Source organism: Puma concolor, chromosome C2 (assembly GCF_028749965.1).
Source record: "Puma concolor isolate L17-30 chromosome C2, mPumCon1.1.hap2, whole genome shotgun sequence".
Lineage (NCBI taxonomy): Eukaryota > Metazoa > Chordata > Mammalia > Carnivora > Felidae > Puma > Puma concolor.
In genome coordinates, this window is record NC_141675.1 from 44,199,530 (window position 1) to 44,213,082 (window position 13,553).

The 13,553-nt window shown below is 38.1% G+C and overlaps 1 protein-coding gene across 1 annotated transcript in view; it reads right to left on the bottom strand.

Moving 5' to 3' along the window:
- Positions 1 to 8,685, bottom strand: part of LOC112849695 (ceruloplasmin-like) — a 29,778-nt gene extending 21,093 nt beyond the window's left edge. Inside the window, exons 1-6 of the mRNA XM_025913387.2 lie at positions 8,504 to 8,685; positions 7,137 to 7,387; positions 5,495 to 5,707; positions 4,821 to 4,991; positions 3,755 to 3,997; positions 952 to 1,117 (exon numbers count right to left, since the gene is read on the bottom strand). Coding sequence (XP_025769172.1) covers positions 952 to 1,117; positions 3,755 to 3,997; positions 4,821 to 4,991; positions 5,495 to 5,707; positions 7,137 to 7,387; positions 8,504 to 8,658 — 1,199 coding nt within the window. The 5' untranslated portion in view covers positions 8,659 to 8,685. The remainder of the gene's footprint in view (positions 1 to 951; positions 1,118 to 3,754; positions 3,998 to 4,820; positions 4,992 to 5,494; positions 5,708 to 7,136; positions 7,388 to 8,503) is intronic.
- Positions 8,686 to 13,553: the final 4,868 nt, after the last annotated feature.

Consider the following 13,553-nt stretch of genomic DNA (forward strand, 5'->3'; position numbering starts at 1 on the left):
ACCGCGAGATCGTGACCTGGCTGAAGTCGGACGCTCAACCGACTGTGCCACCCAGGCGCCCCTTAGCACTAAATTTTAAAATAGATTTATTATGTATAATTATGAGACATAGTGAATAATGTCATCAATAACAATGTTACAAAGATTCAAAAAGTTGCCATGTATAATTTATAATTTCTTGCTAAGGTCTAAAGGCATAATTAAATAATTTCCTGTGAAATTATTTTTTTAATTCTTTTAAAATTAAGAATTTAATTTCTTAATTAAAAGAAGAAATGAAATTCTTTTTTAAATTATTTTTTAAAAATTCTTTCCTGTGACATTCTTAAGTCACATTTTATAAATATTTGTTATTTAATAACACCTAAGACTATATTATCAGTTGCTTTTTTAATGACCCAAACTAAGACCAAAATACATTAATGTGGCATCAGCATTTAAAAGTACACAAAAAGTCTCGGGGCGCCTGGGTGGCGCAGTCGGTTAAGCGTCCGACTTCAGCCAGGTCACGATCTCGCGGTCCGTGAGTTCGAGCCCCGCGTCAGGCTCTGGGCTGATGGCTCAGAGCCTGGAGCCTGTTTCCGATTCTGTGTCTCCCTCTCTCTCTGCCCCTCCCCCGTTCATGCTCTGTCTCTCTCTGTCCCAAAAATAAATAAACGTTGAAAAAAAAAAAAAATTTAAAAAAAAAATTTAGTGCTAAGAAAAAACAATGAGCAAGTATGTTTTACTTTGCACTGGCTGTCAAGGCACAGGCAAAATAGAGAACTATTTTGTGTAGTAGTGATCCTTCGACTCAATATTTTCTAATTACCCATATAATTATTTGTCTACTTTTATTTTATCAGTAGCTTTTTATTATAAGTTACTTAAATCCTTTTTAAGAGTAGCTGGTTATGAAAAAGTTCAATTATCTTTATTTAATCATAAATATTTTAATCCCTGAATGATTACCTTCCAGCGGCTGTTAAATTTTTTTTAGTAAAGAGATTTATACCAGATGGAGCATAGTTCCAAACAATTTCTTCAGCAGCAATATAGTAACGTATAATACGTGTCCCAGTAACATCTATTGAAAGTTTGTGGCAATTCATTACATTGAAAAAGGCCTGCATGCTATCTGAAAAACAGTAAACCCAAGTAGAGAATGTTATTAAAACATTTTTCTTATTCCATATATATTTTGTATTTTAGTCAATAATATTGCAATGTCTCCTTTTTTGAGAAACTCAAGGCATTTTACTTCCAGACTCTGTGTAAAAACCTAAAATGTATGAAGCAAGTACAAAAAGCAGGATGCAAAGATGAATGTTAGAGGAACATATATTACCAAAGAATAATAATCACCATTGGACCAAACCCTAGAAGAAGATGGCACCTGTGTACCAAGAAGAATTTGAGAGTCTATTTGGCCAAAAACATCTTTCCTCATGGGTATAAAATTACTACCATCAGTCATGAATGAATTAGTTGATTTATTAGATTAACTAGTTGGCAGGCAGAAAGAAAATCAAGGCAGGAACATTTCCATGAAGGCATCAGTCCTGTGCTTTGATTTCAGAGCACTGTCAGTGGCAGTGTAAATTAGGGTAACTTTTTGGAAGGCAATCTGACAGAATTTGTTGAAATTAAACACCTTCCAGTATATAATTTCACTTATTGGTAGCCAACTAAGAAAAATATTTGCATATACATAAAAAGATACAAATAAAATGTGTAAATTATAAACCTGGTGATAAGCCAAAAAAGTGGAAGCAATTCAAATGCCAATCAGTAGGTAAATGGTTAAACAATTCAGGATACATTCCCAGTATGGAAAACTATACAACAATTTAAAAGAATAAGTTAGATGTATGGGGAACGTCATAGAAAAAATTTCAAGAAATGTTATAGAAAAGATTGCAAATAGTAGAAAATTATATGCAATATGAACTATTTATGTCAAACAAAACACAAAATATAGCTATGTACTTTTGTTTCTACATGTTCATATACATTATGTGAAAATGCATAGGAAACAGGTTTCCAAGTATTCGTACCCAGGGTGTAATATCTGGGAGGGACAAGGATGGTGATGGGAGGGTTGGACTAACGGTGTGTTCTTAAACGCTCTACAGACAAAAAACACAACATTTGATCTATTTGCTAATTTTTGTGGTCTAAACACTCCCACTGTGGGCAGTCTGAAGTTACCAAGAGTTTGCCAGTTGGCTGACTTAACTCTCAGCCCTCTTGAGCTAGCACGAGCTGGCCCACATACATCACATTAGACTTTCACTCTTTCTGCCTGCTGTCTCCCACCTAATCCTCGCCCCACCTCTTTCCTTCCCCTTTCTGTCCTTCCTTTCTTTCCAGCAGAAGTCTATCCATGTATCCTTGTAATTACTAATAACGTAAAGTAAAATTTTAAATAAATTTTAAACACTTTTAAAAGAGTGGAGGTAAATTTTTAAAACCACACACAATTCTAGGACTCAGAAAGAGATTGATTAAACACACAAAAAGCTATCGAGTCAATCAAATCAGACAAAGAACTCTAAGAAATTTCTTCAGTTGTGCTTAGGGCCAACCCTATTCTTTCAGCAGAGTTGAGGGCCAGACCTGACTTGAAGACACCATCTGCAAAGTAAATAACTAGGAAGAGTGGGGCTGAGTGTACATTTTCACCTGAAAATGATATTCCTTTCTAAGTGAGAAACTTTTTTTTAAATTTCTTTAAACTTTCATTTATTTTTGAGAAACAGAGAGATAGGGTGTGAGCCAGGGAGGGGCAGAGAGAGTGAGAGACACAGAATCTGAAGCAGCCTCCAGGCTCCGAGCTGTCAGCAGAGCCAGAGCCCGATGTGGGGCTCGAACTCACGAACTGTGAGATCGTGACCTGAGCCGAGATCAGATGCTCAAACAACTGAGCCACCCAGGTGCCCCTCTAAGTGAGAAACTTCTAATCATTAAAGTTGATCCTTGAGTTACAGGAACTTCATGGGGTTCTCTTTCCCATAGCCCTAGGAAGGCCACAGCATATAACAAATCCTGATAAATACTTCTTTAAGTAATTAATTGAAGCATGATGCTAACCAAAGGATGAGACTTAGAAAAAGATGGGTTTTGATCAGAGAAGTAAACCCCATTTTTGTACAAAAAAAGAAAAGTGAAATTCTTCAGTTCTAATAACAACAATGTTTTTTGATTGAAAAGTAAAACAAAACATTTGCAAGATTATGTGTACAGTTTGATCCTATTTAAGAATAGAAAAGATTAATAACATCATAACTGGCCATCGTGTTATTTAATGGAGACTGTGAATGAAGAGGTAAATAAACGAAAATATGTAGGTTTCCTGAGTTCTGGGTTAAAATCATTTGATCCTACATAATTCCTGGCAATTCTTCTTATAGGGTTTTGTGCAAGTGTTTTAACTTCTTGAAACTTGTTTTCTCAACTAAAAAACAAACAGACAAACGGTAATATGTGCTATGACATTCAGGCTTTTCATAAGGCTCACCAGTGAATAAATACAAAACTTTTTTTTTGTAAAAACAAAACAAAACATCCTAGTATATCTAAAAGGGTTCGTTTTTATGGAGTTAAGTGTCAGACACCTTTGTTCCAGTTCTAATCCCTTCACCAACTTTCCAAAAGGCAATGCCATCACCTCCCTAGAAATCAGTTTCTCCATTTGGAAGATAAGGCATTCGTGGTGGGTTGTAACCTTGAAAGTTCTCTGAACCTATATTACTTAAAGGTAATAAATCCCTACCATATATCTGGCATCCCAGCTTCCATACTCCAGGGCCCTTGGCCACCATGAAGGCATCTTCCAGCGAGGCAGGGAAGACGGTGATGGTGTCCTTCCTGTGATTCCGAGATATCAGAGTTTGTCCATGCAGATAGAGGGGGTGTGTGTCCAGCACACCACCCATGCCAACAATATACCACTTGACCCTGTCCTCTGAGCACATGGTGAGATTGGGCAGATTTCCATACATGTATCCATTTATTGCTGAAAACCAACATATACTTTATTTTACTTGATCTGTTTTTAAGTAAACTCTACTCCCAACTCAGGGCTCAAACTCACGACCCCGATTATCAAGAGTCACGTGCTCTACCAACTAAGCCAAGAAAACAAATGTGCCTTGGTCTATCACACATGGTAGATCAGGACCACATGCTGTACATTCTGCACATTTCCTCATTACACAAACCTCACCATGTCAGCGTTCTTCTCACACATAATCTACCAGAGGATTTGATTTATGTTTTACACACAAAGAGGCTATCAATATCTATATATCTATATATATCTATATAATCAGAAGTGTTAGAAGCACAGAGATTAGAGGAAAGAGGAGGAAGTTAAGCTGGAAGGCAGAGAGTACAGCTGAGGAGAAAAGAATAGAAAGAAGCTAAGTCCCGGAAGGAAGAGAACAAGGATAGAGGTGACTGAGATAATGAGAGCATCTTTTCTGAAAAATCCTATGTAGAAACACATTTTCGTAAAATATCTGGTCAGTTATGTTTTTGTTCTTCCATAATATTTTATTACCTTAAAATTACATCCTTCCTATGTATTTCCCGTGCACTTTTGATCAATATCAGACTATAGAAGACATATGCACCTACCTAACTTTATGTGCTACGACACTTTGCAAACCAGCAAGACTTACTAGATGATTCTTGCATATCAACCAGTGTGCCCTGGGCGAAAAACTGGAAAATGTAGACTCAACCACACAAACTTGAACAAAAGGAAATCACTAAATAGAACCACAGAAGTTAGAATCACAGGATATTATGAATAAGGAAGTTTTCTTTAATCTTACAGTGCATCTGATTGCTCTCCTGGAAGTCAGGATCACTAGTATTTACTTTGCCGGATTCAGTATACTTCTTAATGTTTTCATCGATATACCAGCTATTGTTTTCATTAGTTATAGATAACATCAAAACATAAGACCTGTCGATATTTTTTTCGGTGTCTCCATCCAGTGTGCCTGAAACATAAAGAACAACAAAACTTGCTCTTTGCAATAATTATTTTTGCTGTGAGATAAACTGGTGATTCTAACTGATTCAACTTAAAATATAAAAGTAAAATCTTGCACATCTATAGACAGAACCGTAAGGAACAAAGCATGCAAGGAATAGGCAGACAGCTTCTCATCTTCCTACTTTCTTCCACTCTGCTGATTCAACATATTTCTGTAGGAGAAAGGGGTCAGTCATTTTGTGAAAAGGTGGCACCAAGTGAAGTTTACCGGGTTTGACTACCATCTAGTGACCAACTTGCGTCACTGAACTTGAACTGAGGCCTCGGACTCACCATCGCCATCTAGTGCTCAGAGTCTGAGAGGGCAGCTTTACTTTCTCGACTGGAGAATCAAGGTCAAAGCAGGAAAAGGGAGCTCATTTGATAGAAAAATTCCACTAGGAGAGCGAGGGAGATCCCGCTTATTCTGGTTCTATTGCTACAATGAGATTTGAAAAAATATGTTACCTCTTTTACAAGTCAGAATTGGTCCAATAAGACCGGAAGCCACATCTTTTGGAGTGTCTACATGGGAGTGGTAAATCCGTGTCACACAGTTACTGTCATTGGGGCCAGGCCCCTGTTTTTCTTCTACATACCACTTGTAAGTATATTGTGCCCCTGGCTCCAGGCGATCATCTTCCTTTTGCCGGCCCGTAGTATTATCAGGATAGAGAGCACCTAGAAAACATAATCTGCACTGTGGTCACAATAACTATTGGGCAGCACTGTTTTGAATGTGACTCATGCTTCTCTGTTAAGCCATAAATGTACGTTAATTTGCATTTTTAGAATCAAGTGAGCATTTCTCCCCTCCTCTTTCCTGCTTCCTGTCTCTTCTTCTTTAACTGGCATCCACCTGAATGTCCGGCTTGTCCAGTTTCTGGACTAAAGTGGAATGAGGCAAGCAGCATAATTGCACACCATTATCACCATTATTATGAATTCCAGAAATATTTACTGTGCATCTACTATATGCCTAGACCTTCGATACAGAAGTCTGGGCTCCTGAGTTGCCTTCCCTATTCTCTTCACTGCAAATTAGACTTGGGACCCCAGGCATCGAGAGGCATCCATGTGTCCTCCAAGCAGTCCACTAGAGTGCAAAAGTGGCCCTTTGCATAGCTTACATTACCCTGAGCTATCACCCCAGTTCTGAATCTGGAGGCTTTCTCTTCTTTCTTTCTTCTTTTCCTAGAATTTTGCCTCAGATCTTTATCTCTTGAGGCTGGAGCCCTCATAACTATGAATAAAATTCCTCCATTCAATAGAAGATTTGGAAGCATGGTCAACCGCTCACACATTTACCCATCTTTCAAGACCCTCCTTTCTCCACGCTGAACACAAAACCTTCTTTGTTGGCTTTTTCTTCCCTTCCTTTTTCCAGCACCATTAGGCAACTGTGAGTGTTGATGTTTGGGAGACAAGATACTGTCTGGAAAATAATGATTGCTCTTGATGCTGATGTTTTCAAGACGCTAATCCTCATCCATTAGGAAGTGAAGTGAGGTGGGGGTAGAATAGTATTTCTGCTAACCTAACATTTGCTCATGAGTGTCTCCTACCCAAAAAAAAAAAAAAAAAAAAAAAAAATTGAACATGACCCATGCTTTCTCCATTAAGCCATGAATATAGTTAGTTTGTGTTATTATTATTAGTGAAAAGTATGTTTTCTTTCCCAGGAATTGCAGAAGAGTAGTCACTTATTCAAGATGAGAAAATGAAAAAGGATTGTCTTGGATATAAACATCAGGGGCCCCTGGGTGGCTCAGTCAGTTAAGCGTCCGACTTCAGCTCAGGTCATGATCTCACGGTTCGTGAGTTCGAGCCCTGCATCAGGCTCTGTGCTGACAGCTGAGAGGCTGGAGCCTGTTTGGATTCTGTGTCTCCCTCTCCGTCTGCCCCTCCCCAACTGTTCCTCCCCAACTTGTGCTCTCTTTCTCTCTCAAAAAATGAATAAACATTAAAAAAAATTTTTTTAAAGACATCAAAAGTAAGAGTCTGCATTCATCCCAAACGACTCCTAGTTGACCCTGCTTTCCCTGATGTAATGGGCTCATACTTTCCATAAACAACAACTCAGAAATGTAAGGTAAGAGAATCCACTTACCTTCATTTTCTTTAGTGTAGCTGAGTCCATGAGGATGGAAACTATAGATTCTTGAAGCAAAATTTTTTACATGTACATAAATGAAGTCTCCAGTCTCTGCCTTAATTATTGGACCTAAAAATCCCAACCAGGATGGTTTTTCAATGATCGTTTGAAATGTGTCATTAGTATACTGAAAATACAAAGCCTTTTTATAAACAGATCCTATCCTGTTTGGGCCTCGTTGTAGATATACATAGGACTGAAACTCTCTGTAAAAAATAAAGAAACAAAAAGCAAGAACTTTAACATATTTTGACAGGAAAGAAAAAATGTTAAATCAACTGAAACTAGAAGTAAGAAGATTTGCAGTCTGATTTTGATAGACAAAATTCAAGACCCTAGAGAAAATGCTAAGGGAGTTAAAAAAAAAAAAAGGTACTGTAGGCAAGGAGAACGTTTGGAGTATGTGATGAAGAGATCAAATACAAATGTAGCAAGTAATATACATGGCATTTTGGTTTGAGGGACTTACCAAATTTTTTGTACTAAGCCACAAGAAGGTGTCTAACCTCACTTGAAGGGTAATTTAGATCTCGAGCATTAGATCAATTCTTATGACTTAGAATTATTTACATGTTTAAATGGATTTGTATATTTGTTGGTAGACTTAGGGTCATTTCGCCAACAAACATGGTAAATCAGAACCCCGTCCATAACCTCTAGATTTCTTCCTCCCAATTATTTGAAAAGAGAAGTCAAGAAGACAGCTGCAATTTTTACAATCTCCATCACACCCTCCATATCAGAAGAAAGAATGTTGTTTCGTATCTTGAGCACCACACAAAGTTGATGATAATCACAGAATTAGAGATGATCCCTGAAATAATGTTCCATGATGGCAAGAGTGGTGACAATTCTAAAAGGAATAATTTCGGAGTGCCTGGGTGGCTCAGTCAGTTGAGCATCTGACTTCGGCTCAGGTCATGATCTCACAGCTTGTGGGTTTGGCCTCGTTTCGGGCACTGTGCTGACAGCTCAGAGTCTGGAGCCTGCTTCAGATTCTGTGTCTCCCTCTCTCTCTGCCCCTCTCCCTCCTCGTGCTCTGTCTCTCTCGTCTCTCAAAAATAAGTAAAGGTTAAAAAAAAATTTTAAAGGAATGATTTCTGATTTCTATCAATATCTGTCTTCCGTGCCATGTTTAGCTAAATAAATAAATAAATGCAAAAACAAAAAACAAACAAAGGAACAAAAGGAAGTGGTTCTAATAACAAATGTGCCCGTAAAGGGTCAAACATGGGAAATTTTTCATCAGCACTTTATCAGTGAATAACAATTATCAACTTTTGTTTCTGATAGCAACTTTTCCCTGCAAAGGTATTACTTACTCATCTTCTGAAAAAGGCTTCCCATTGAGCATATTTTTACCAGTAGGAGCATAGTTCCAAGTAGTTTCTTTGATGCCTATGCTGTAGTGCCTATCTTTTGCCCAACCTGGAGAACTAACAAAAAACAGAAACATTAATGGTAAAAGGGCCTTCATTTTCAAACCCGAAGCCTGGAGAGGCTAAATGAGTGATGCCTGCCTTTCTTTTATAATCCAGGCTTTCTTCCTTTATTTGTATCCATTTACATAAATCAGGGTTGCATAAGAGTCCATCATGTGTTTCATCTACACATACGTCATTTTGGTTCTAAATGCATTTAGTTTTCATTAGTCAGGCTGGGTGAAATGTTGCACAACCAACAGAGAATACTGATTCTTGGCCAGTATTAGAGCTTGCTTGAATTACTGGGTACATAGGCTACCCAGATCATCTATCATCCCGGGACAATTGTTATCTATTCCTAAATTACTGGAATTATCTGCAGTTTACTCTCCAGCCTCCACTTTCCCACTGTTCCAGTCCATCTATGTACCATTCCCCAATTCTTCATTATACGTTAATTTTAATAATTTGTTCCTCTAGATGCTAATTTAAATTCCTTGTCATTTAATACTTTACATCATTCTCAAATTTCTTAAGATCGAAGACTATCCATAATCTAGCTCCCAATCTGATATTCCAAGTTCGTCTCCATAATTCGACTTCAGTATCCCTTCTCTCTGGGAAGTTGACTGAGTAGGGACACAGAGCAGGGTGGGGAGGAATACCTGAGCACCACGATCAGACAGCTCTGAGTTTGCATTTTACTTAACTCTGCCACTTACCCGCTGTGTAACCTGTGTGTAATTGTGGAGCTCAATTTCTTCACTTATCAAATGATAGTAACAATTACTTTCCCAATTAGGAAGTTGTGAAAATTAGACAAAACAGCACACATTATAGAGGACCTTGGGGACACATGAGGAGCCTGGTACACAGTCAGCCTTTAGCAAATGTTATTTACCTTCTTCCTCCCCATTGTTAGAGTGGGCTTTCTGAATTCATCTGATAATATGCACACCCATTCCCCAGCCTGATATTTCCTCCCTCCCCTCTCCCTTCCTCGTCTTATCCAAATTTTTCCCATTTTTCAAGCCTCCTGAGATTTTACCTCCTCAGTGAAGACTGCCATGATTATTTCAGCCTATAGACACCTCTCTCTTTCTGAATTCACCAGCTACAGTGTCCAGGCCTGGTAGTTAACCACACAGTTTTGTACTGTTGTTTAAATTTTCATGTACTTTCTTTACTCCCAACAGATTGTAAATTGTACAGATTTCTTCTTATTATTCTGTATATCCTCTAGAAATGTCAAGGAATAAATGCTAAATTTTTTTGGAACAAATAAATAGAGTGCCTTTGCTACAGTTACAGTAAGTAAGGAAAGGAACAGGAGTCTTTGCCATTGATTTATGTGTCATCATATATTGGGATATCTGTTACTATTAGACCTTGTTTGAGACTTTCCATTTAGAAAGCCACAATCCCTTTCAACAGTTAGAGTGGTATTCTGACTTAGGTTTAGAAACGCACACTTAGGAATATTAAGGCACTGCAATCATATAACATGTATTATTTTGCAGCTTGCTCTTATTTCTCAACTACATGTTTGAGACACCTTTACATATCACTGCCTAGAAGTATACTCTTTCATTTTAAGTGCAACATGTTTTTATCATGAATGTAATTTCTTTATTTTTTAAAACATACAAGATCAAAGTATATTTTTCCTGGGTGTGCAGACTGATGTCTATACTAACTTAAGAAAGTGCCAAAAAAAAGGGGGGGAGGGGTACATATCAAACACACATACAGCACTGAGAAGAGATAGGATTATTATATTTATTTCTTACAAGGAGAATGCATTTCTATATTACTTGATTTTAAAAATCAAACTATTTGCATTTTTTCTTTCTTGCATTAAAAAATAATGAGGCTATAGGGGCACCTGGGTGGCTCAGTCAGTTAAGCGTCCAACTTCAACTCAGGTCATGATCTCATGGTTCAGGAGTTTGAGCCCCACATCAGGCTCTGTGCTGACAGCTCAGAGCCTGGAGCCTGCTTTAGATTCTGTATCTCCCTCTCTCTCTACCCCTCCCCCACTCATTTCTCTCTCAAAAACAAATAAACATTAAAAAAAAATTTTTTTAAAGAGGCTATCAATCTTCCTCACAAGCAACAGTTGTTAAATTCTACCAAAATCAAAACTTCTATGTTGTTGTATCACAAAACTTATTCACATTTGTGAATTCTTAGGTGAGTTTTAAAAGAAAGTTGGGCTGGGACGCTTGGGCGGCTCAGTTGGTTAAGCACCTAACTTTGGCCCATGTCATGATCTCATGGCTCATGGGTTTGGGGCCCCATGTCAGGCTCTGTGCTAACAGCTCAAAGCCTGGATCCTGCTTCAGATTCTGTGTCTCCCTCTCTCTCTGCCCCTGCCCTGCCTGAGCTCTGTCTCTCTCTTTCTCTTTCTCAAAAATAAATAAATAAACATTAAAAGGAAGTTGGGTAAACAGTCCACTGCTTTGGTAGGTTTTAAGGTCACCAGAAGACATTGGAAGGAATTCAGAAAAGCTGGCCTGGTGGGACCTCGGTGTGTGGAGAAACTGCCCATAGAAAAATCAAGAGGAAAGGATTCACAAGTGGCACCCTTTGGGAAACAGTTGAAAGGGTTGAAGAGAAGATCCAGACATGGGTCAGACACGTGGGTCTTATGAGAGAGAGGAGTTTAAGATAGGCTCTATGGTTTCAAGGAGGAAATCCATGGGTTGGAATAGTTGGTTCACATATTTAGCTCTGGATATGGAAGAACCTTAGGACCTTCCCTGTGGTCTAGACCAGTAGCTGTGGAAGAATCTACCCATCACGTAGGGGTGGCAAGATCCCTTAAATGGTTTTTCTAATGTCTCTTTATCCTGAAATTCTGTGACTTCTTTCCTCATCCTCCCAGAAACATTAATTTTATTCTGGAAGGTGGATAATAGAAGACCCATTCAGCTGACTGTTTTGTTGTTGTTGTTGTTTTTTTAACTCAGTAAGTATCCTAAGAAATGAAAAGTCTAGTGTATTCAAATCAAATAAATCTATCTCCAGTTCCCAACTCCACCATTTATTAGCTGTGTGATTTGGAATGAGTTGCATAATCATTCTGAACCCAAGTCCCCTTATCTGTAACATGAGGGTAATAATAATCAAAGTTTGGTGGTCCAGTGAGGACCTAGCTTCTAGTCTGTCAAAGAAAGTTAAACATCCTCCCCTCAGACAATGAAAATGGTGTTGGTAAATATTCTTTTTTCTTCTTCTTCTCAACAAATGAATAGGGAAACTGGCTTCTTCTTTTTTTTTTTTTTTTTTTTTTTTTGTGGTGGTAGTGGTGGTGGTTGGGTAGGGAGGAGGTTGGAAGGAGGTACTTTTTCTTAGATAATGTTATATTTTATGGATTGGCAAAATAAAAATTTCTGCCCTTCTCTTCCTGCATAGCCCTCAATATATCCGTCTTGGTACAGCAGTATTTGAAGTTGGTAACCATTATTTGATTATATTCTTGGTTTGTATCCCAAGAACATAAGGCAACTTACTTAGCTAAGCTTTATTGAATTTGGCTCAAATGTATAAGCTCAATCACCTCGGAGGAAAATTTGGATTCCTTCCTGGTTTTTCTATTCCACAGCTAAAAATAAGTCTAAGAATAAATAGAGCACATGAAAATATGCACAGGGACCTAATGATAATAGCACCTTATGTTTTAAAAGCTTTACAATATATAAAATACCTTTAAAAGTATTCCTCAAAATGTTATCTTCAAAACACTCTCCCTCAACCCAACCCTTATACCTGTTTAATACATGAAGCATCTAAAGTTCAGAGGGCCTAGTAATTTGCCACAGAATTTACACTTCCAAGTTATGGTGCCAGGCAGGGTTCAAATAGAAATCACGGGATTCTAAGTCAAATATTTCTTCCATGTGACCTTATTAATTGGCTTCAGTAGTTTAAGCATATGTACTTCTACATTAATCAATAAATGCTAAGTTTTGCTCAGAATATAAAACTCTAATTGTATCTTCCAACAAGGTAGACCAATGGGATGTAAATGATGTGGGGGCAGGATGGGGAGTTTAAAGACAATGGGGTAGATGTTAGCAACTTTTCCACCCATTTCCATTCTTTCTGTTTCTTCTACCAATAGCCATCATTTGTTGAATGTCACAACCTCAGTCACTTTCTAAACAGTAACTCTAATTGTGTCAGCAAATCCTGAAAGGAAAGTTGTTAGGCTCCTTGTAATTGAGAAAACTAGAACTTGGTTCTAGTAAGGAACTTACCAAAGCAAGTAGGTGTTATTGTCAGTTAAACCCAGCCCTTAAAGCCTAATGGATGCTCTCACTACTAACCACCCCCCCCCGCCCCCCCCGCCTGGTACTCTGGGCAACTCAGGGCAACTATCAACCAGATAAGAGTTAAATAAGTAGAGCAACTGGTAGCTGGGTCAGAGAGGTACACTTAGGCTAGAGCCCTGTGTCCTTCTCAGGTTAAAAATACGTAAACCACAAGCTTTCAGAGTATGGGGTAGACACCATGAGGGACTAGATGCCCACAAAATAAGGCATAGAATGAAATAGTGGGAAGATGTTGAAAATGAAGAATAAAGAGAAAAGTACATCAGACAACACTACTGTGATTATGATGGATCAAGACAAAAACAAGTCCACTCCAAAGTAATGTCTGAACACACATGAAAAACACAAACATTGCCCAAACCTTTAAAATATCCAAGTATTCTCTTATCCTGGCTATAACTGACTGCTTTGTTAAGATATTGAATCATAGAATCAATACTGCATCCAATATAGAGCAAAGCCCTGATTCCTTTTCTTTTTCTTTTCTTTCTTTTCTTTTCTTTCTTTCTTTCTTTTTTTTTTTTTTTTGAGAGTGAGAGGGCACAAGTGAGAGAGGGACAGAGAGAGAGGGAGAGAAAGAATCTCACAAGGGACAGAGAAAGAGAGAGAGA